The sequence below is a fragment of the Eptatretus burgeri genome, chromosome 4 (assembly GCF_056783735.1).
Source record: "Eptatretus burgeri isolate ZD-2024b chromosome 4, Ebu_testis_v1, whole genome shotgun sequence".
NCBI classification, from domain to species: domain Eukaryota; kingdom Metazoa; phylum Chordata; class Myxini; order Myxiniformes; family Myxinidae; genus Eptatretus; species Eptatretus burgeri.
In genome coordinates, this window is record NC_140964.1 from 110424079 (window position 1) to 110449078 (window position 25000).

A 25000-nucleotide genomic window follows, 5' to 3' on the forward strand; every position below is an offset into this window, starting at 1 on the left:
CAGGTTGAGCACAACACTGACCTAAAAATAACACAAGCAGCTAAAACACGCCTCCTGCAATAGAGAGTTCTCTGCTTTATCCTCGTTTTGGACTGTTGGCCTGATACCCTGATACCATACAGCAATGACCTCAAGAAAATAAACTTTGTAGGCCTCGCAGTTTCGGTGCTGAAACGATGGCATCGAAACGAAAGTCCCTTTTGACTTTGGATTTTCGAAGAAGTCCAAAGACATGTGAGGTAAGCTTCTGGCCATCAGTTATGGGTCTAAACTTGCACTCTCGCAAGTGCGACGTTGTTGTTGTTTCACGAAACACGTGTTTCCCCTCGTCCATTTTGAGCTTTTGTCAAGTGATGCGGCTCCAAAATACATGGTCACCCGTTGTGCCTTTTAAATTTATAAAGAAATTAGTCTCTAAGCTTAAAGCAGCTTTTGTAAATGTTATTATTCATGGTTATTTGCACTGAAAATCGCCATTTATTCACTGAAGTGAAGGCCAAGTATGAGCAGCTATGAACTGGCCAACTGAATACTGGTACCGCAGGTACATGCACCATAGACTTGTGAGCTTTTCTTGACGGTTTAACAACATGATATTGGCGGATAATGTAAGGTGGAAGTTCAACAAAATTGGGATTGTGACTGTGACTCAGTATTCACACTGAGACTGTTTGATTGGTTGACTGATTGAAGCTCGCTGACATCAAATAAAGAAATTGTCTGAAAACGAGTGAAGTTAAATACATGTTTATCATTCATTTTCAAACAATAAACTAGTCTAAAGTTATTCGTTTGAGCTGTTTATAAAATCAAAACAAAACACAATAAAACAATAATAAACAATATTTAACAAAGTAAAATGAAATCGAAGAGGGAAAATATAGATAAAATGAATGAAAGAAAATTTACAAATATAATACTTAGCTTCCCTATGCTTAAATAGTTCATCAGATATTTAGGGAGTTGTGAAGTTTAGGTGTTGTCATTGTTTGAGGTGGCCCTCAACTTCTGGCTAATGGTTGGCCCTTTTGAAAAGCAGTTTCTCACAGTGATGAATGCATTTGGACTATTTTCAGTTACTCCACTGCTTAACATCCAAGCAATTTTCATTACATTTAGTGAGTACATTTCATTACATTACATTACATGATAATATGAGAACTATTTCATGTCAGAAATCGTGCTGGAATGCATCTCCAGCCATCTAGGATCATCCGGCTTCCAGGGCCCTCGGCGGGCCCTGGACCCCAGCCATACAGCTGCGCTCGCTTCGTTCGCGGTGATGGTAACCTGCTACTTTTTTAATGGTAGCCTCCTACTCCAAAAAAATAAGGAAACCCCTGCATATGCCTGAGTTTTATCAGTGAAAAAGTACCATATTATTCTGTAACTGGTGTCTATCAAGACAGCATTTTTGAACTGTCCAATATCACTTAACTTAGTTCATAATCAAGCTTAGAATCGAATTAGACAGTCCTGTCTTATTGTTGTTTTGAAGGTGCAGAGTACTGCTTGACAAAAAACACCATGGATGGATGTTAAGCTGGGGACCCATCTGCTTGCATTAGCTGAGTCTGTTGGCATCTCAGTGTGGTTGCTGAGCCAGCAGACAATCGTACACTATAAACAAGTTCACGTATCCATGCATACTAAAGACTTTAAATGGTAGGTGCTTGTAGATTATATGTAACGGCCATCTTCGTGTATGAAAGACGACTGAGATTCTTGAATAAATATTGCTCTGTCATCATAAGCAACCTCACCATTTCGGATAAAAAAAGCACCACACAACTTTGCTGACAAGTCCACGCTGTGCCGCATACTTCCTTCGTCATTCGACAGACACTGCAGCTGCAAGTCTTCAGAAAAATCAGGAACTTGCTCAACCAGACTTGACAGCGTAATGGGAAGAGCGTCTGCTCTGAGTCTGGGAGGATAGAGGTTCAAACCCCAGCCGAGTCAGACTAAAGACTTAAAATGGTATGTGTAGCTTCCTTGCTTGATGTTCAGCATTTAAAAGCTTAAGAGCATGGACAATCGCCATAGATTGGCATACATGGGGAGGAGAGTACGGTGATAAGAGTGGTGCCATTGTTGTGAGGTCTGGAACCCAGATCGGAAGTGATGGCAATGCCCCCACGCTCAGTGGTTGTGTTTGGCTCATCCAACAGTCTTGTGTTGTGTCACGTGTGTTTGTCTCTATGTCCACGTGTGTGTGCATGGTGGCAGCTTCACAACAAGCGTTAGATCATATATTTAAACAAAAACAACTTCAGAACAATCAGGGCTGATACACTATTTGGCAGGACATTAAAACCAGGTAGGTGTCTGTATCAATGTAAAGACAGCAGTGCACAAGTTGTCTATCATAATTTATGGTTAATCGACGAGACTAGAGTTTCTGGAGCTTCATATAGCATCATCAGCTAAAGTTTTTCTTGGGCACACGACACAAGGACGTCTGTCACTCATGAAAAATGGAGGGCGGGTGGGGGGAGGAGGACACGCGAGCACAAAGCATGAAGCCAATACGGCATGGTGTCCTGGGGCCCAGGACTCGTGCCATATTGGCTTCGTGCTATGCAAAATAAAAAAAATATGTGACCCGGATAATTGAGGATTCTTATGGATATACAAATATTATATATATATATATATATATATATATATATATATATATATATATATATATATATATATATATATATATATATACACACAGGGTGTCCCAAAAAAAATGTACTCACTCTTTAAATGATAATAAATGCGTTGTTTATTGACTTAGAAAAAAGATTAATGGTTAAATGTATAAATGCATGTTTACAAATGTTTAAACTGACGACCATCACGTTCCAAACACAGCCGATAACGCGGACCAATGGATTCAACAGCGTTACGAATCATTTCATTTGGAACTGCAAGACATTGTCTTTCAATTTCCTCTTTCAGCTCATCGACTGTTGCTGGTTTTGAGCCGTAAACCTTATCTTTGAGATATCCCCATAAAAAGAAGTCCATTGGAGTGAGGTCTGGGGAACGCACAGGGAATTCAACACTACCTCTTCGCCCAATCCATATGTTCGGAAAAGTTGCTTCGAGATAGGCCTTACATCACGGTGGTAGTGGGGAGGTGCTCCATCTTGCTGAAAGTAAATCTCTTAGTCACCAAATATCTCTTCGACACGTGGACCGACGGATTCCTGCAGCAAGTTTAAGTAAACATCCCCAGTGGCAGTTTGGTCAAAAAAGAATGTACCTAGGATGCCCAATGCTGATATCCCACACCACACAGTAACCCCTGGTAAGTTTAAATGGTGTTCCATAGTAACATGCGGATTTTCAGGAGCCCAGTGCGTGCAATTGTGTCGGTTAATTGAGCCATTTAACTTGAAGCTGGCCTCATCGCTCCAAACAATTTTGGATGGAAATGCTGCATCTTCTTCGCATTTGCCCAGGTACCACTCACAAAATTCAGCTCTCCGGTCAGGATCGTCTTCATTTAGAGCGTGGATTAATTTTGGAATGTAACTTTTCCAATTAATTCGCTTCAAAATGCGATGGGTGTTTGATTTTGGGATTCCTGTCTCACGAGCCATTTGTCGTACAGATTTCCGTGGGGATCGGTGGAGGGTTTCCAGCAATTGATTTTCCTTTGTGGGGGTGGTTGATGACCGTGGTCTTCCTGAACGCTCCTTATGGACATCATGCACAGTTTCATCTGTTTCAAGCTTATCTCGGATGCGGGCAATAGTGCGTTGCGTTGGTGGATCTTTGTGAAAATGCCTTCTAAATTGTCTTTGCAGTTCCATGATGTTTTCGTGCTTCCAGTAGCACTTTATGATAAATTTTCTTTCTTCAAAACGTAGTCGTACTTCTGCCATTATTGGGGTCAATTTGATCTGAAAATAAATGAAAAATTCAATGAGTTATGAGGAGCCCAAATGCGAGTACATTTTTTTTGGACACCCTGTATATTGTTACGTCTGAGGGGGGGGGGGTATGCATTTAAAGGGTAATTAGGATGTTTGATTAGGTATGCCATGCTGTTCGAGTTTTACCAGGATCTCGATGTAATAAGTAGCAATTCAGTGGCGATAAGTTGTCTAGTAAATGTCCATTTCTTCAAGGGGGAAATGATAATTGTCACGTAATTAGATAGGGAGACGGGTTAGGGTAAGTGTGTCTGCGTAAACCCTTTTAGTATTCACTGGAGGCTTGCCGTGACGTAACAGGACAGTGCTGCGGATGGCTCCGCCCCTTGATCACGATTGGCGGAAGGCGACGGCGGAGGGCCAATAAAACGGCTCGATTGGAAGTGACGAGGACTCGAGTATAAAAAGGTTCTGTTCGGGAAAAGAAATGAAAGAGGAGTCATAAAAAGAAAGCGTCTGGTCGAGGCTGTTGGTCTCGGAGCATGCTCTCTTGTTGCGCTGGTTCGTTCCTCAATTTGTCGTGCCTTGTGGCCTTGCTGTGCCTCGTGCCTCACCTCGGTTGGCTCTGGAGTTCTGCTGGCTCGGTGTACGGGACCGAACAACGGGCGGACCTGCCTCCCTCTCCTGCTCGCATCTTGGCGCCAGAACTGGCTCCCTGGTGGCTGTGAGCGGTCTTGGGCCTACACCAGGAGGTCGACACCACCAGGAACAGCACCACGGTGTCTCCTGCCCCTGACGAGCGCAACGCCAGCTCATCCGGCGCCAATCCAGGGACTGTTGCGTCGACACCACGGGCCAGCCTGACCACCAGGACCAGCTACGTTTTGTGTGTGTGTGTGTGTGTGTGTGTGTGTGTGTGTGTGTGTGTGTGTGTGTGTGTGTGTGTGTGTGTGTGTGTGTGTGTGTGTGTGTGTGTGTGTGTGTGTGTACATGGCGCCTTAGAGGGTTTGAGATTTGTATATCCATTGGAATTGTTTGTGTTTTCCCAACGCCCGAACCCACACCACCATCCCGTCGAATCGCCCCGGATCCCTCCTCTTGCCGAGTCTTATTATTATTTCTGGTTAGAGAAATAAACATTATTAACTCAGTGAAAAGCAACTCGTGCCACCTTCCTCGTCCCGTTTGCTGTAGAGCGATTAAAACCGCCATCTTTGGGTTATAAAAAATAAACCGCCTCCATCGTTTCGGCTCATTCTACGTTGGCGGGACTGTTCAAGTCCCGTGGACGTCACAATATATACACACACACACACATATATATATATATATATATATATATATATATATATATATATATATATATATATATATATATATATATATATATATATATATATATATATATATATATATATATATATATATATATATATATATGCGCATTTGTGAGGATGTCGGCATACACCCTCTTCTTCTTCTTCTTCTTCTTTCGGCTGCTCCCGTTCGGGGTCGCCACAGCGGATCATCCGTATGATCCGCATAGTGATTTGGCACATGTTTTATGCCGGATGCCCTTCCTGACGCAACCCTGGTCGCCTCTTACACACAGGGATATGGTACATCTATTTTAACCGGGGTATACACCGGCCCAGTACACTGGTACTCATTTCGCCGACCTCGGAAGGATGGATGTCAGCATACACCATGGCATGTTTATTTATTTTTGATACAGTAAATTTTCCTTGAGCTTTGACCGGTCACTGCAGAAATTGCAGCAAGAAAGGTCGATATGAAAGTGGTTGAGTTTCTGTGATTTCCGATTACTCAACTGTTACTTTTATCAAGGCATTATCTTTGAGCCAGGAGGGCTCAAAGATAAAAAAAAAAGCCACATACACGTCACAAGAGTGAAGGTAAAAAGAGATTAGGTGTGTAAAATATGCTACATCTTGTTTATTAAAATGTGGTTGTGTTTTTTTTCGGAATCAAAGATATTGTAGAAAGCATTGCAAAAGGTAAGAGGGACAAGGTAAGGTTTTTGAATAAATCTTCCGCTTAAGTTTATACATTAAGTTCAAATATCATGTGGAATTAACAAAGACAACCTATTGGTTTGAGAACTGCTCCAGAACAACGAAGGAATTTAATAAAACAAATAAAAATAAAGGCAGTTTGAAGTCATCATCGGAGCTCAAATCATGGAATAAGAGACGTCAGGAGGGAAAGGGGGGGGGTTGCCCATTCTGATGGGTATCGGGTGAGAAAATAACACAATCAAGGTGAAGAAGCGATTGGGTGATGAACAAATTGTTGCCGTACAAACTGTCTCATCAACTCGCATTTCTATCATCTATTTGACAATCGCATCAAATTTCATGGAACTCGAGGCAACTTGGAGACCAATAAGAAATGGCGCAATCTCTGATGCCTGACACGAAGTTCTCAGAATGGTAACGAGACCAACCCACAAGGGTAAAATGAGTTCCGTTTCAAAATATTTCCAGAACTAAGTGCTGATCTGTACAATGGTGTTCCTTCAAGCCATGCTCCTCCCATTGCAAGGAGGGTTTATTTAACTCCAAATCGAGAGGCCCAGCACACCACGAGGCCATCCAAACCCAATTTCAAACACCATGGCAGGTGAGTGCTTTGCTGTTTTACTTTATGCTTGCCCAACTATAATTTGACTTTGTTGGTGGCTATCAACAAACAAGTTAGAAATAACTTTTTTTTTTTTCTTCTTTTAAGTGAATAAACACATTCGATAAAAAGATTTTGTTTACTTTTCGGAATTCATTATTTTTTTTATCTTGCTGGTATCCGACTTGTTAAATCAGCAGAGATGACAGTGTGCTCAAAATGACAGTGTTACAAATGCTCCGATCGACTTTTTAACTCACAACCACGGTATTGTCATTCTTCTATGTGGCACAAATAATAAAGCAAAATGAGTGGAACAGTAATGTTTTGTAGCAGCAAATAATACCCACAATTCTTACTCAATGTAGAATGCAATTTATCTACTTTGTAATCTTATCGTTATTCAAATCGAGAAGGCAGAAAGAAGACAAACTTCTTCTTCTGCTTCGTTTGTATGCAGCACAAAGCTGTGAGGTGGCATCATTAGCTGAGGGGGGCAGCTGTGCTCTGATGTAATAATCTTGCCTTATCAGCGCAGGAATTTGGAATTAGGCCATGGTGCTGGCAGGAGTCCAGAGGGAAGGGAAGGGTTGGGGGAGGGAGTCTGGAGAGAGGTTGTGGTTGCAGAATGGGTGGCGTGGGAGTCCGGAGGGGGAGGGGTAGGGGTTGTGTGGGCAATACAGGTACCTTTGCGAGTCAATAATAAGAAATGTCAGTGTATGTGTGTGGCAGCGTGTGTGTGTGTGTGTGTGTGTGTGTGTGTGTGTGTGTGTGTGTGTGTGTGTGTGTGTAAGTCAGTGTGTCTGTAGCAGTGTGTGTGTGCGTCTGTGTGTATGTCAGTGTGTGTGTATGTCAGTGTGTCTGTGTGTGTGTGTTTCTGTGTGTGTGGTTGTGTGTGTGTTTCTGTGTGTGTGTTTCTTTGTGTGTGTCTGTGTGTGATTCTGTGTGTGTGTGTGTGTGTGTGTATGTCAGTGTGTGTGTGTGTGTGTATGTGTGGCAGTGTGTGTGTGTGTGTGTGTGTGTGTGTGGCAGTGTGTGTGTGTGTGTGTGTGTGTGTGTGTGTGTGTTTCTCCTCCATAACTCCAAAACTATGAAATCGAGCAGCCTGAAACATTCCATGCATAAGAAGAAAACTCTTAGGAAGTGCATGAAAAAATTAGGTGTTGGGGTTTAATTAAAACACCCCTTTTGAAGATAATTACCAGCTTCCCTTCATGAAAGCCTTCTCCTTTGTCAGGCCAACTTCACCTCGCAGGAGTCTTATAGTGCAGTAGATAGTAGAAAAATCGTGCAAATTATGATACAAACATCAAATTTGGCATTTCTGTTCTGCAGGGCTTTCTGATTAAATCTGCCTGATTGGCCATTTGAAAATGCAAATTTTGAAAAATTTGAATAAAAAAAAATCTTCAAAAAAATTTGAAGTCACAGCTGGCTGAAATTCTTGAAGCACAAGTGAACATCCCAGACAGAGAACCAAGGGGAGATGTAGTCATCATTGATGGCTCAGCACTTATCAATGCCCTACCTCCACACACTTCCAAGATATTTGATGACTATGCCAAAGAAGACATCATCCCAAAGGTGGAATCCTATGGTGCCAGCTACGAGAGGGTGGACGCAGTGTTTGATGTGTACAAGAAGTCAAGTCTGAAGTCCGAGGCAAGGTCGAAAAGGGGCCAAGGAATCAGAAGAAGAGTGACAGGAACCAGTAAGACCCCAAGTAACAGGAGAAGCTTTCTTCAAGATGACAGCAACAAGACTGAGCTGTTTCACTTCCTTGCGGAAAAGATGTGTGAAGCACAGACGACAAGCACAGTCATTGTCACAGAAGGAGAAGATGCCATTAGCAACACAAGGAAGTCACTGAATGCTGTGTCTCCATGTTGTCATGAAGAAGCTGACACTCAAATATTTGTACACGCCAGGGATGCAACGACGGATGGTAGCAAGTCCATTATCATTAAGGCTAATGACATGGACGTACTAGTCATAGCAATATCTGTACTGCCATCCTTACAGGAACTAGGTCTTGAGAACATGTGGATTGCCTTTAGCCAAGGCGCGATGGATTCCAGTCCATGAGGTAGTTTCTGCAATAGGGCCTGAGAAAGCTAAAGGGATCCCATACTTCCATGCGTTCACTGGATGTGACGTCGTGTCTGCCTTCTGCGGTAAAGGGAAGAAAACTGCATGGCAAACTTGGAATGTCTTTGATGACGTTTCTGAAACATTCACCAATCTCAGCCAGCATCCAACATTGATTCGTGATCTTGACTTTTTTGAAGTTTTTTTTTTTTTCCTTTAAATTTTTCAAAATTTAAATTTTCAAATGGCCAATCAGGCAGATTTGATTAGAATCCCCTGGACAACAAATGTGCCAAATTTGATGCTTGTATCATCATTTGCATGATTCCTCTCAAAATTGTTGTTATCTGCCCAACTATTAGCAGTCATTTTGATTTAGCCGACAAAAAATGCCTTGCCTTGGAAACATGATCTACTCTCACGGAGTAATTAAAATATAGAATCAAAAAATGATTTCCTATTTAAGGATCGGATCTCGTGGACTAAATAAGTGTCAAAATCTGGAGTGAATTCTAAAATTGGAAAGAAATTACTGATTCTTATAACGAAGTGTATAAGTGTATTTATTTAAGGAAGGCTATGTGTCCACCTGCTCCATATCTATACAAGAACATGTGAAATTGCCAAAGCATTAAACTTAACTTTTTCTACTGTTACGACAATTATAGTGAGTGAAGAAAAGATTAAGAAATAATCCCAAGTGTTACTTAATTGAGTGCAACAAAAAGAATTTTAAAGCAGGTGAAAGCTCCTGCAGCGCGAGTATTGGGCGTGGCAATGTGGCTCGGTTCTCGGTGGGGAGGTCCCCGGAGTTTGGAAGGCAAAATAAATGAAAGGATCAAAATGAGTAAAACGAATGAGTTCAAGAGAGAATTGAAAAATGTTATCAGTGGCAACAAAGCAATGCATCTCCACTCCACGGCAAGATGGTCCAGCGGTACACATGCTCGCTCCAAGGTGTCTAGCCTGGGTTTGAATCCCGACCCAGCTATAAACTTTCATCCCAGTGTTTCACAGCCAGGGTGATTAATCAACGTGTGTGCCGTCCTTCAGATGGACATAAACTGGGCATCACATCTTCCGGAATTAGTTGGTGGATATTAAAGATCCCTTTGTGGTATCCTTCGTGAAGAGTAGGAGAGCTATCTATGGCATCCTGGCCAAATTCCAAATTAAGTAGCTCTAACCTACAGGGGCACTACATCAGCAGCACTGCCACACCCTCAGTCAAAGATGCGAGTCACAGCCTTGGACTGCACAGGAAAGAAGACGATGACCAGACCCCTACGTATAGTTTTTTATTGTAATAATATTGCAATTCATTTAGTCTTTGAAAAATTTCCACTCAATGTGTGTGTGTGTGTGTGTGTATGTGTGTGCGTGTGTGTGCGTATGTTCGTGTGGTCATAAAGCATAACATACAGTGCCTAAAGAAAGAATACACACCCCTTGAGTTTTGTCACAATTTGTTATATCACAGCCAGATTTTAAATGGACAATATTGAGATTTGTCACCGAGCTACACAAAATACCCCATCATGACAAAGTGAAAACATGTTTTTAGAATTTTTACAAATTAATTAAAAATAAAAAGTTGAAATATCTTGCATCAATAAGAATCTAACCCCAGAGTCAATAATTGGTGGAAGAGGTTTTGGGAGTGATTACAGCTTCAAGTCTTCCTGGGTATGTCTGTACCAGATTTATACATCTGGATTTGGGGAGTTTCTCCCATTCTTCCTTGCAGATTTGGACAAGCTCTGTCAAGTTGGATGGAGAACGTTGGTGAGCAGCGATCTTCAAGTCTTTCCACAGATTCTCAGTGGGATTGAAGTCTGGGCTTTGGCAAGATCACTCAAGGACTTTCACGTTCTTGTTCTGAAGCCATTCCGGTGTTGCTTTGGCTGTATGCTTGGGGCTATTGTCCTGTTGGAATGTACATCTTCACCACAATGGAAGGACTTTTGCAGTCTGAAGCAGGTTCTCAAAGATTTGCCTGTATTTGGCTCCATTCATTGTTCCCTCTATCCTTACAAGTCTCCCAGTCCCTATTGCTGAAAAGCATCCCCATAGCATGACGCTGCCACCACCATGCTTCACAGTAGGGATGGTGTTCGATGGGTGATGAGCTGTGCTCAGTTTGTCAGACGTAGCGCTTTACATTCAGGCCAAAGAGTTCAATTTTCGTCTCTTCAGACCACAGAATCATTTTCCTCATGCTCTCAGTCTTTCATGTGCCTTTTTGTTAACACGAGGCATGCTGTCATGTGCCTTTTTCTCAGGAGTGGCTTCCATCTGGCCATAAAGCCTAGATTTGTGAAGTGCTGCAGAGATTGTGGCCCTTCTGGTAGGTTCTCCCATCTCACCAAGGAACTCTGTGGTTCTGTCAGAGTGGTCATTGGGTTCTTGGTCACCTCCCTGATCAAGGTCCATCTTGCCTGGTTGCTCAGTTTGCTTGGATGGCCAGCAGCTCGAGGAAGAGCCTGGATAGTTCCATATTCTTTCCATTTCCTAATGATGGAGCTCACTGTGCTCTTCGGCCCTTTCTACACTCTAGAAATTGTTTTATACCCTTCCCCAGAACAATGCCTCATAATTATATCTCAGAGTTCTACGGACAGTTCCTTTGACTTTCTGGTGGAGTTGCTGTTCTGACATGCACTGTCAACTATGGGACTTAATATAGAAAGGTGCATTTCTTTTTAAATCATGTCAAATCAATTGAATTGGCCATAGGTGGACTCCAATCAAGTTGTAGAGGCATCTCAAGGATGATTAAAGGAAACTGCAAGCACCTGAGCTCAATTTGGAGTGTCATAGCAAAGGGGTTCAATACTTATTGATGCAAGACGTTTCAGGTTTTCATTTTTTATTAATTTGTAAAAATTTCCAAAAAAACCAAGCAATATTCCACTTTGACATTATATGGTATTATGTGTGGATGAGTGACCAAAAAAAACAATCTCAATTTAATCTTTTAAATTCAGGCTGCAACAACAAAATGTGAAAAAGTCTTGACTCGTGAAAGTAGTGTGAATACTTTCTGAAGGCACTGTAAGTTTCTCTTTGATGACTTTCTGTCTGTCTGTCTGTCTGTCTGTCTCTGTCTCTTCGTTCCCCCCCCCCCCCGCCCTCTTAAGTGCAGCTCTCTCTTCCCACACCTCTTTCTCCCACCCTCTCCCTCCATGTTGAGGTGGTGTGCAGAAACGTGTGGTGAGGCATCACTCAACCCCCCCTCCCATCTTCCTCGTTCTCCCTCCCCCCCCCCACCAGTGCTCACTCTCCCTCCCCCTCCCATTCCTCACTCACCTCAACCTCTCCTCCCATCCTCTGTGTCCCTTCCACCTCACTCACCCTCAGTATCTCTCCCGTCCATCTCTCTCCCCCACCCTCACCCCCTCTCTCCCCCACCCCTCATCCCCCTCTCTCCCTCACCCCTGTCCCACTCTCCCCACCCCTCCCTCTCTCTCCCACTTCTCACCCCCTCTCTCCCTCCAACCTCACCCCCTCTCTCCCTCTCCCAACCCCCTCACCCTCTCTCTCCCACCAACCTCACCCCCCTCTCCCTCTTTCCCCCTAGTTTTGATTGTGTGAGGACGGATATCAATAAGAAGGGGGTGGTTGAAGAGTGGAGAGAGTTGGCTGAAGATAGAAGGAAGTGAAGGAGTACTATGTTCAGGGCAGGGCAGAAACTTAGTGCCGTGAGGAGGAGGAGGGGGGAGAAGGAGGAGGAGAAGAAGAAGAAGAAAAAGGAGGAGGAGGAGGAGGAGGAGGAGAAGAACAAGAAGAAGCACGAGAAGGAGAAGAAGGAGAAGGAGGAGGAGGAGAAGAAGAAGAAGGAGGAGAAGAAGAAGAAGGAGAAGAAGGAGGAGAAGAATAAGAAGGAGAAGAAGGAGGAGAAGAATAAGAAGGAGAAGAAGGAGGAGAAGAATAAGAAGGAGAAGAAGGAGGAGAAGAAGAAGAAGGAGAAGGAGGAGGAGGAGGAGGAGGAGGAGGAGAAGAAGAAGAAGAAGGAGGAGAAGAAGAAGGAGAAGAACAAGAAGGAGGAGAAGAAGAAGAAGGAGGAGAAGGTGGAGGAGAAGAATGAGGAGAAGAAGGAGAAGGAGAAGAAGGAGGAGGAGAAGGAGAAGGAGGAGGAGGAGAAGGAGGAGGAGGAGGAGAAGGAGGAGGAGGAGGAGCAGAAGGAGAAGGAGAAGGAGGAGGAGAAGAAGGAGAAGGAGAAGGAGAAGAAGGAGAAGGAGGAGGAGAAGGAGGAGGAGAAGAAGGAGAAGGAGGAGGAGGAGAAGGAGGAGGAGAAGGGGGAGGAGAAGGGGGAGAAGGGGAGGAGAAGAAGGAGAAGGAGAAGGAGAAGGAGAAGGAGAAGGAGAAGGAGAAGGAGAAGGAGAAGGAGAAGAACTGATGAGTGATGTTGCAGTTTTTAAATAAACAGTAACAAGGTTGCTGTTTTTGCAAGTCACTGCATTCCCATGTTTCTGTATGTTTACTGTGTGTTCCTCTGTGTTTCCACGTTGTTTCCTGTTATTTTATTCCTTTGTTTGTTTTGTTGTCCAACTGTTGACGAAGTGCCAGGTTATTGCTTTTTTTTTCTTCTCAATCGCCAGTCACCTTACTTCCATCAGCCAATTTTACTTTTACCTACCATCGAACCTATTGTTTGCTGGTGATAGTTGAACAACATAACGTACTTACAGCACAGCAATGCAGTTTATTGACAGTCAATATTTGCAATTTTTATTTATTCAAGAAACATTTTGTTTTCAACTAATAAACCAGCGTTAAGTTACGACAAAAGGGATATGATATGGTGTTGCCACAATAATTGTCATACAACAAATAAGCAATGTTAGCCAATTAGTTACGGCTTGTTAGCAGTGATGAGATGTGGTTTCTGAAATAATATACTGCTTCTCCTTGAGTCATGAATAATACACCACCATAAAGGCCTAGTCCAGCACAAGAGAGTAACAGACAGAGGGACGGGCAGACGGATGGAGAAATGCAGCTACTTTTATACATAGAATAATAAATAAATGCATTCAATGCTGATAAGCAATGCTGTCCACATGCCACATGCACAAATAAAATGAAGCAATCACTGCAACAATACATTTTTTTCGACAGTTAAACCAAGTTAGAGCATAAAGAAAATGGTTATGAAAGTGTACCGGTTGGCCACGAAATAGGATGACAGTAAAAGTAAAGTGGTTCATTCAACACATGGAAAAACCCGTCATTCCTGAAAATTTCACAATTGGTGTACCAATTCTAAAATTATTGTTGATTGATTAAATGGGTTTATTAAATGAAAACATCAAGCCTGGTGTTGGCGCAGTGGTTAGGGCAGCGGCTTGGGATCCAAAAGGTCCTGAGTTCAAACCCCGTTGGGCCACTGAATTAATACACCAGGGGGTTGACTCAGCCTGTCATCCTTCCGAGGTCGGCGAATTGAGTACCAGTGTACTGGGCCGGTGTATACCCCAGTTAAAATAGGTGTACCATATCCCTGTGTCGTAAGAGGCGACCAGGGTTGCGTCAGGAAGGGCATCCGGCGTAAAACATGTGCCAAATCACTATGCGGATCATACGGATGATCCGCTGTGGCGACCCCTAACGGGAGCAGCCGAAGGAAGAAGAAGAAGATTAAATGAAAACATTACGAAGAGGAAAGAGGGAGAAGGACCACTTTATGGTGATTCACATTTACGCTTTGTTGTAACAATACCATTCGTTTCACGCCATAATAAGGTGAATAGGGCTGCCGAGGCAGTTTCATTGGCAAGGAGTACACTCCTGGATGGGTCGCCACTCCGACGCAGGTTACCCAAAAACAGTTATTACCCCAGTACACTGGTACTCATTTTGCCAACTACGGAAGGATGACAGGCTGAATCAACCCCACCTGGTGTTATTTCATTGGTGGACAGGGGGCTAGAACTCAAGACTGTAAGGTCCCAAGCAAGCCACCTTCACCGCGAAGCCAACACCAGGCATGTTTTGTTGGACAGCATGATAATTGTAATTGTATTAACAAAAATCTGTCACATTAGAAAAGAGGGCAAAGAAAAAATGTTGAACATGTAAGTAATACATGCAGTTTGTAAAATTATCCTGATAATGGAAAAGAAGAAGAAGCCTACAGGTATTATGTTGCAAGCACTGGTACATTTGGGGGAGCACAAAAGCAAGATGGCTTGGTGCTTTTATAAACATCCACATTCTCAGAATGTCTGTTTACAATGAGAGAAAATGTACTTTGATGGTAAGAATGTTGATAAAGATCATATTAGAGTAATGATGTTGACAATTGTGATAATGACAATTCAAGCAGCCAATGACTGATGCTCTCCAATTTCTTCTCTTCCATTTCCAAGGCTCCACAAACCACAGCCAAATGGCCAGGCTAACATATCACGATGGTTTCTACAAGGATTTCATCAACTATACTGAAAATGATGAATTTGAAAATTATTCCTTTATCTACGATCTCATAAACTTCAATTCAGGTGCCCCGTGCACCCAAGACGCGATGACGTTCAGCAGAACGTTCCTTCCAATAGTCTACTCGTTTGTGTTCGTTTTGGGAATGGTGGGGAATGGTATGGTGATACTTGTGCTGATATGCCGATGGCGGCGCAAAGACATCACTGGTATCTATGTCTTCTGCCTGGCCCTGTCTGATATACTGCTTGCGCTCACACTACCCCTGTGGGCATACAACGCTGCAAACACTTGGGTATTTGGAAACTTTCTTTGCAAGCTTACAAGCATGATCTACAGCATCAATTTCTACGCAGGGGTGCTGCTCCTCGCGTGCCTCAGTGCCGACCGCTTTTTCGCCGTTTGTGCAATTCATTCGCAGCAGCTTCACAGACCACACATTGCAATAGTGAACTGCACACTTGTTTGGGTCATTGCTTTTCTTCTCAGCATCTTTGACTTGGTTATGATAACAGTAATAGAATACACAGATGAGAATACAACCACGTGGAAGTGTAAACCCATATTTCCTGCAGGCAATGAGGAGAATTGGCAAATAGGGCTAGCCATTTTGAAAAGTGTTGCCACTTTCTTTGTACCCTTCACAATCATGGTCTTTTGTTATGCTGCCATCATCGTTAAGCTAAACCGTGTGCCCAACTTCAAACAGCACAAGACGATCCGCACCATCATTGCTGTAATATGTGTGTTCTTCATCTGTTGGCTTCCATACAATGTCGTCATTTTGGTCGAAGCAAACATTTTGTTTCAAAGAAATCACTCCTGCACGTCTCAGAAGGACATTCAGTATGCGCTACAGTTTACTGAGGCAATTGCTTACATCCACTGCTGTCTCAATCCAGTGCTCTATGCCTTCATCGGCATTAGGTTCCGCAATGACTTATTGACGACCTTGAATAGCTTCGGGCTGCTTAATCGTAGCTGCAAGCAGCATCTTTCTTCAACGTCCACACGTGGATTCAAGCCTTCTCGAGCCAACTTCCTTTCTGACACCGAAAGTGCTACTTCCATCACCAATACCCGCTCAGACATTTGAGGGAGACCCGGTCACAGATAATCACCGGATTTTTTTTTCATCCTTTCTACTTGGAGCTTTGTGGAGAATTGACTCAAACTCACAACAGAAGGAAACCATGGCAGTAAAAGAAAAGTGATGTCAGCCATGCATACATAAAACCATCCAGTGAGAAGCAATACAAATGAAGGAAGTGAATAAGGGACACAGCTTTAAAGGTTTTGCATCTTTAGAGTGCTGTGGAAAAAGTAAACCCCTCCAAACTCCTTTAAAAAAAGTATGAATAGATGCAAGCCATAACCAAGTGAAACTATTTAACAGAGGAGATAAAACAATAAAGGTGTACTCATGGGAAGTGAGTGTTTTTGGAGAAATGTGATATTCCAAACAGAGGCAGAGATGAATGTGACAAAGTCTGGAGGGGTGACTTCCTAACTGCAATTATTTTTTGTGCTGATTATCAAGTTGGTCCATTTGGCATTCCTGTACAAGCATTGAGCTAATAATGCTGGGATCCCAGGTTGAAATCTTATATTGATTGTTGATTTGATCCACGTGTTGATTTGTTGGAATATTGATTGTTGTTGATTTGTCCTTATGTTATACTGCAGTTATGTGTTAGCTTCTCCGGAGGTCATCGATAAGCTGGGCCTTACAGGAGAATGTGAAGAGGTAAAATAACCGCCAGTCAGCGAAGAAGGACAAATATCACAACCTTTAAACCTCGTTCAAACAGCATGGACACAAGAACGTGGATTTTTACCAGGAAATCTACATAAATTGAAGTACTCTGTGAAAGAATGAGGGATTGTGGGTTTGACCAAAGCGCTTCAAGGCACAGTATCACAATAACAGCTCGAAAGAGCCAATTAGGTGATTAAAATGAGATGGAAACCAGAAATGATAGACAACTTGCACCAAGTTGTTTATCATTTCAGGAAAAGAATGTTTATGATTCACAATTTGAGCTCAATTGATAACTTTCACATCACTCTTGCAAGGAATAAAATGGGATCATTTCAAAAGTATTGCCCACATGAAAATGGGAAACAAATTGCCAAAAGAAAGCTGATAAAGCATCAAGAAAGAGTGAAGCCACTGTATTGAAGGCCATAATTTCAGAGCCGCTGCAATTGGATGGTGCATCCAGATCTGGGGTACAGCACTCATTGGCTGAACGTCAGGTTGAAGTTTGGAGAATGAAGTGACGCGGTGTGGAAGAACTAAACAAAATAATTAATACCAATCCAATGAATTTCAAAATGCAGTTAATTAGAGGTGGTAAACTTATGTCAAGTTCACAGAAATCAGGAATAGTTTTGGATATTTACCATAAAATAGCAGACTTTCTTTGATAATTCTGTAAATAAATATTTTACAATCTGCTCGAGTCAGAACTTTCTTTTGGCCAGGGTGTGAGCAATCATATGATGTGACCAACAAAACAACTGAACCTCATCTATACTTGTTTAAAAAAAAATTGTTTGGAAATTATTATTAGAGAATTAGATGCTTGTATGATCCCAAGAACCAGACTCAGTGGTGTAATAGTTTGAGCGTCTGCTCCGAGTCTGGGAGGTCAATGGTTCGAACCCCGGCCAAGTCGTTCCAAAGATTTGAAAAATGGTACGTGCTGCATCGTTGCTTGATGCTCAGCATTTAAAAAGATAGCGCATGGCCAATCAACGCTGGGAAGGCAATGGCAAACCACCCAGTATAATCCTTGCCAAGATACCGATTTGGCAGAAACAACGCACTCTTAAGAGAATGGTGCATCAAAAAAAAAAAAAAAAAAAAAAAAAAAAAAAAAAAAACTTTACGCAAAACTGGACTTCATTTGATCAAATTCCTCGATATAAATAAAAGAAAAAGAAAAAGCAACACCAAACCTTTTATCTCCACAACAACACCTTTATGTGCTCAGAACAAATCAGTTATTTTTTTTTTAAACCAACTAACCTCAAGGATTAAAAGAAAATCACATAAAAGTTGCTGAAAAAACAATAAAACCACAATATGCATGATTAATCTGTTATAAAACCAAACTTTTTCACTCTTACCCTTGTATTCTAACCATTTAAGAGTTGCATCAGAAATTATTTCTTTCAGACTAACGTTTACTAATAAAAAATGTTTATGCGTTTAACACTGACTTATAACAAATGCTAATAACCCAAATCGTGTGGGGTATTATGTAATCCCATGGGATTTGCTTGTTAATTCTTTACCACTATTATTATTTTATATGTTAGAGTGTGTTGATTGAAAAAAGAAAACACATGGTGTCATTTTTACCTCCGTCACCAAAGGTGAAGGAGGTTATGTTTTCACCCCTTTCTGTCTGTTTGTCTGTTTGTTTGTGAGCAGGATATCTCAAAAAGTTGGAGACCGATTTGGATGAAATTTTGTGGACAGGTTGGGTGTGTGACGTGGAAGAATTGATTCGATTTTGGTGAAGATCTGAATCTGAATCTGAATGAATGAGAGTTATTTGATTTTTTAAAGCGATTCTTCACCATTGAGAGAGAGATAGAGGCAAAAACGATATAGAGCATATTTCTAAAATGTATTGGGCCTGATATGTTCTTGTGGCTCAGACATTGCGTGGCGGAGGTATGCGCTCTACCGAGTGCCCTTCTAGTTTCTTATGTAATTTGAAGGTACATTGAAAATGTTAAGTCATTGTTTAACCACATATTAAAATGGGCAAGAAATTGAAATGGTCATCTTGAAAATCCTCGGAACATAGGCATGTCACATATCAAATTAAAGAACTTTGTGAGATCTGTTGAATGAACTAGTTATAAAGTACGGAAGCGTATATTGAGTGTCGATATAGACCAAACAAGTCACATTTAAAGAAAAATATCAATTTTGACAACTGTGTTTATAGACATTTTGTAAGAACATCTAACAAAAATTATCAAACATATGTACGTTTTGTTGTCATATTAAAGGCATAATCATCATAGTTACTGTGTTGGCTCTTTAGTTATTATATGGAGTCATATTAGTTGCTATATCAACAGTCATGATTCACATCTTCGTCACATTCATCTTCGGAAGGGAACGTTTCACGGGACGTGTTTAGGCACTTTTCTTCCTCTGCATTGCGTGTGCGTGCATATTTCGGTACATGCCAGGTCATGTTTCCTGCTGGAGCATGAAGATGAAGCACATATGCTTGCACCACAGCCACATTTCAACAGCTCTATGATAGCTTCTGGTGCTGGTGGTGAGTCGGAAATCACAGGAATGTAATGCTCATTTCCCAGTGTGCATCCATAATCTAATGGCGATGGCAGAACTTGGTTCATTGTAGAGTCGTTGGAATGTTGTTCATTGTACGTTGGAATATTTCTGCGGGCAAACGATAGTTCGGATGCATGAAAAGTATTCTTCCTGTCAGGGATGTCTTCATTGAAATCAGTCATCGATTGCGAAGAAAATGAATCCGTCTTTCTGGATCGTGATAACGGTATACAGTAAATAACATGTGCTGACTTCCTTTGCTTTATAACTACATTTGCAATTTGGGTTTCTCGGCGAAGGATGCATCGGTATTCAACAGAATATCCAAATTTGTGCGGACGGTTTACTTCTATTTCTCAACGTGGGGCATGGTGTATGGCCAGTCATAGACCAAGTACTTATGGGTTTTTGGTCATGTGACATAATGCTGCACCACAATTTTGGGGTGTGTATGCTACCTGCCTATCTGGCTTTACTACACACATGATATTCTGGGAACAAGTTTCAACAGATTTGTGAAGTGATAAATTCTCGAGCATCAGTTCTCATTGCTGCTACCGGTCCAATTATAATCCCTCTTTTGAGGGTCTTGAGTGGCTGAGAGACTTCATGTGTTGTGTGTTCAATGAACCTTCAAATGTCCACGCTGCATTTTTACATCCCTGAACGATGTCTTTACGGACCATCTTTGAACAGTCAAAGATCACATCCACGTCTGTTGTCACATCATCTTGTTAGACTGCCCTGTCAGGAATAGCAGTAGTTTGTGTTTGCTTAGAGTACAGACGTTCAGGTTCATTGACTCAAGGGGACTTACAGAATTGTACATCTGGGAAATGTTGAAGCACATTGTCTTTCAGTCGTCTCTGTGGCATTGTGAAGTTGCATCAGTTCATGGTACATTTCGTAGACATTCCCCATGTCCAGTACATGCTCAGAATTGATTAGTCCCTTCAAAAGACTATAGAATTTTACTTCGGCAAACACTTGTGATTGCTGATATTGCCCACTTATTTAATTTGCATCTTTTGATTGTGCTTTCGATGACAACCACTATTTGAAGTCAAAAGCAGACATCGTTTGGGTCCAAGGTCGCACTCAGCTGAACTTTCCCCTGCATATTAGTCACAGCTTTAACGACATGTGGAGTTGTGAACCTACATTAAAGCTGCTGACCTGGTGTAACTGTTTTGATTCACTTCCTTGACAGAAAAAAAAAACCACCTTTCATTATTAAATGAAACAGAGGATGAACGATGGTAATGAGGGTCACTGGATTATATGGTTGGTACAATAAGCAGACGATTTGAAGCTGATGGGCAGCCTTTTGTTGGTAGTTTGGGAACTTTTCCAGTGGGGAGAACCTTTTTATATCTTGTTGGTCGGTCCATGTTGGTCTGGTTGATTGTCTGTTTGTGGCATGCCATATGCCATGATTCCCATTTGCACATAAGATCCTCCTCATAAATACTCTCAAGTCCTTCACTTATCGGAATAAAGTCATTATCTCCATACATGGCTCATTCTCTAGTGCAAGTCATGAATCGTTCACACGGGTCCATATTTGGCTTCATCACCAATGTTCCACCAGTACCTTGCTTCGGCCACAAAATGGCCTTGCATTGAGACAGACTTCCCCAGTTGCCTAAAATGTCAGAGTTAGCCGACTCGTGGACTCTGCCATAATTATAAGTTAATCTGTTTTGTGTCTGTGCTGTTTCTACCACCACCACCACCACCACCACCACCACCACCACTTCCGGTGCCCAAATGATATATCTGTACAGTATACTTGACCCAGCTTGGTTAGTAGTCCCATCACCTGATCACCAAGAGTTCCCGAACTTGTAAGGAAGCAAATCATCATCACACCATTTTAAAGCCTTTTTCCCTGAGCAGGGGTCAGCTTTTTGCAGGCTCCAATCATAGTACCCTTTCTTGTGGCAATGTTTTTACTGCCGGATGGCCTTCCTGACGCTAACCCTTCAGTCGCCTTCGACGTGCAGGGATAATTACCAGTATACTGGTGCTCATTTCACCGACCTCGGAAGGATGAGGGGCTGAGTCAACCCCCCTGATGTCAATTCAGTGGCTTGCGGGGCTCAAACTCAGGACCCCGAGGATAACAAGCCACCGCCTTAACCACTGAGCCACACCAGGCTTACTTGTAAGGAAGCAAATATAGACGTTAAATCAGCGATCGAAAACTTTAGATTAAAATATTGGCATCAACGATTGTGTTTGTACTCATCCTGGATGTAATGCTTCATCTTTCTTAATTCTTCAACAAAAATATACTGAAAGCACAAGCTGGCCAAATAAGTTAACACGGGGAAGCAACAGACTATCAAAATACGTGCATCATGAAATACATCGACACCGCATGGATTTACCTCCTGGTACTAGAATATTGCACTTGATCGTAAATGGGAATAATGGGTATAAAAAGTATTATTTTTCATTATTAATGTGAATAGGTCACTGAATTAATCATTCACACAATAATCCTTCATCAATTAGTTCATGTGATGGTGACAGCTTTCATTTGATATGCCATTTACGAGGGGGGGGGGGAGGGTGTCACAAATGACCTGAAAAAATAAAACTCAGATTGCAAGGATAGAATTCTGAATTAAGCATGGTGTTAAGAATTAACATGCAAATCCCACAGTACCTCATTTTGCAACATAAGACTCCACATGAAAAATATTTTAAAAAAACAAAAACAAAAAACTAGAAGGGCACTCAGGAGAGTGCATACCTCCACCGCGTAATGCCTGATCCATGAGAACATATCGGCAATATCGGAACATATCGGAATACATTTTTGCAATATCATGCTTATACAGTACTATGTCGTTTTTGGCCCTCTCTCTAAATGGTGAAGAATCACTTTGAAATTTAAATAATTCTCGTATCCGGATCCGGATCTTCACCAAAATCTAATCTATTTGTCCTCGCCACACACTGAACCTGCCCACCAAATTTCATCTGGATCAGCTCTGTCCACAACTTTTTGAGATATCTTGCACACAAACAGACAGACAGACAGACAGACAAACAGACAAAAACAGACAGAAATAGTCCATGGGCCCAGGCCAGAAATTCCACTTGTCGGTACCATCTAAAGAAACCAATCCTAGTTATGATTTTTGAATTGGTGTATATATATATATATATATATATATATATATATATATATATATATATATATATATATATATATATATCCTATTTTGATGCGATAACCATTGCAGACTGGCAGCTTATTGGTAGTTATCATCTCTGGAATGTACCCACCCTCCGCATAATGAAAGCGAAAAGGCAAACTCAAAAACATTCACTAATGATGCAATTGCTGTTTCCACATGGGGCTAGAATGAACTGCAAACCACAAATACATGTCTGAAATGCTTTATTTATACCATCCGAATAATCCTGTCATTCCTGAAGGCAGAATTTGTTTTATGGCAGAAAGGGGCGAACAATAGGGCCGATCAAAATGTTGCTGATTAGTGATTTTCAGTACATTTTAATTTATAATATTGTCATACAAGTTCCCTGGGTAGTGCTACTGAACCACAGTAGCCTACAACATGCACATGTTGTATGAGGAAAACATTTATGAACATTTTACAAGTTTTTACCACGGTTAAAGGAATTGCCCTTCCCCTACCCTAGTTCCAACAAGCGTCCAAAATGTGAAATTTACGGATAGCCCAAATTTCACCACGCTACTGTGGCATGTTTATGTACTACGTTTTACTCATGCATATTTGTAGCCATGAATGTCCTTGTGATTGTGCCAAAACATTCACACCATGGATCAGTAGTCTCGTCTTCATCACTGTTATCAGCATCAGAGTCCTCGAGGTCTACAACCTCTTCCTCGACATCAGCGGGCTGGTTGCTGCAGGTTCGCAACTTGCACATGTCAGTGCACTTCAGGCTATTGGCAAGGCACATGCAGTCTGGGAGTTTGCACGACCGTCCACACTTGCAGGAAAGCAGTTGCAACACTGCATCCGGTGCTGGAGAACCCTGCATCCACTTGATGGTCAGCTTCCCGTCATCATCAGTGGTCCATCCACAAACCTTGGGACTTGGAACATAGGGTTGGCATTGCAGACAGCGCCTCCCAATAGCAGCCTAACCCTAACAGCTTCAAGGTGCCCATCTTTCCCCGGCCTGCAAAGGCACTGACTATCACAACTTGAGAACACGTGCAGTCCAACCAGGGCATCACAGACACTGTCTCCCATCGATCTGGCAAGCTTGTCAATGTCTAGGAACCGTGTGCGGGTTTGCATACCACACTTCTGATACATGGGGCATGGGATGTCCTTATTGAAGACAAGACACAGCACGAGGACATCTGTATCTTCGACAGTGATCACCACAGCCTTGTACTCAGCCTCTGCTGCATGCTGAACATGCAGAAGCATTCGGGTGTCTGCTTCCTCCTGCGTGGACTTCAGCTCTGCCACTTCCTCCCAGTTTATTTTTCCCAGCATATTTTTGGTTTTTTATGTTTATTTTTGATTTTCCCCCAAAACGTCAATATCTCAGAATGGTAAAATGGTAATAATGCAAAATACATACACTAAGCTGCTCTTCTGAAACGGTTATCACATATTGAAATAATTATATAGTCCCTACCAATAAGTTAGTAGCCCTAAAGTTTGGTTTCCTCAGATGGTACCGATATATGCCTGGGCCCATGGACGAAAAGGGGTGAAAACAACATCCTTCACCTTTGGTTGCTGGTAGAGGTAATTATAAAAACAATTGCAGTTTCACTGCCAATAATGTTGATGTGAAATAATTTTAATTGACCTTGTATATTTGTGGTCAGTGCAGCAAGTGGAACAATATTTTTACAAAATGAGGAGGAATGAGAAAATTGATAGCTGGTTTCACTCATATCAGGCTCACAAGCATTGGTTGGTCCTTGCCCACGAGATACAGGGAACTTGGGCAAAAGTGAAATAACGTGCAATAACTGTTGATTGCTTGGTAGTGTCAATAAATGCTTGGTTAGAATGTCCCGTTGCCTGCATATACTGACCTGGGTTTCGTTAAGAACCGGCCGCTGGTCAAATTGATCTTTTAAAAATTAAAGAATGAAAGCAAATGACGAGAATAAAAGAAAATTCAATTGATATCCGTGTGAATAAATGACTAAAAACCATGCAACACATCATAATTACGCGTCAAAACAAGTCTTATGAATGCTCATATCAAAGGGAGTTTGCTACAACGGGACCCTGTGAGGTCAGAGGTCAGCCGGTCACAAAGCAATGAGTGCATCTAATCACCGAAAGGGAGCAGTTTCAGGTAGTACAGCAACATTGCAGTGATGTGTGCTACATGCATGAAACTCGACATGGTGGTTATTTATTTTGGCCGAACGAAACACTGTAAATCGGCATTTTCATTAATGAGGCAACAGTAATGTGACCGGCTTCACACACTAATCGCGTCACCCGAAGTGATCGAGCTGGAGAGGATCGCCTTCGTGCGGTGGCTCCGACTTCAAGAAGAAGCAGACGATCCTCATCATCCTCCCCGTTGCAGTACTTCCACTATGAAAGAACTACAGATGGTGGGGTCGAGCAAAGTTGCAAAGCCA

At 42.0% G+C, this 25000-nt stretch overlaps 2 protein-coding genes across 3 annotated transcripts in view; one reads left to right on the top strand and one right to left on the bottom strand.

Moving 5' to 3' along the window:
* Positions 1-25000, bottom strand: part of LOC147028896 (FYVE and coiled-coil domain-containing protein 1-like) — a 299989-nt gene that overhangs the window by 99530 nt on the left and 175459 nt on the right. The window lies entirely within an intron of this gene.
* On the top strand, positions 99-19087 carry LOC147028898 (C-X-C chemokine receptor type 2-like). Of its 2 annotated transcripts, none has more exons than XM_085879736.1 (2): positions 99-239; positions 14975-19087. In XM_085879736.1, the coding sequence occupies exon 2, from the start codon at positions 14995-14997 to the stop codon at positions 16135-16137; it is 1143 nt and encodes a 380-aa protein (XP_085735862.1). In that variant the 5' UTR covers positions 99-239; positions 14975-14994; the 3' UTR covers positions 16138-19087. The 2 variants fall into 2 exon arrangements, with proteins under 2 accessions (XP_085735862.1, XP_085735861.1); XM_085879735.1 differs by lacking the exon at positions 99-239 and adding an exon at positions 6196-6515.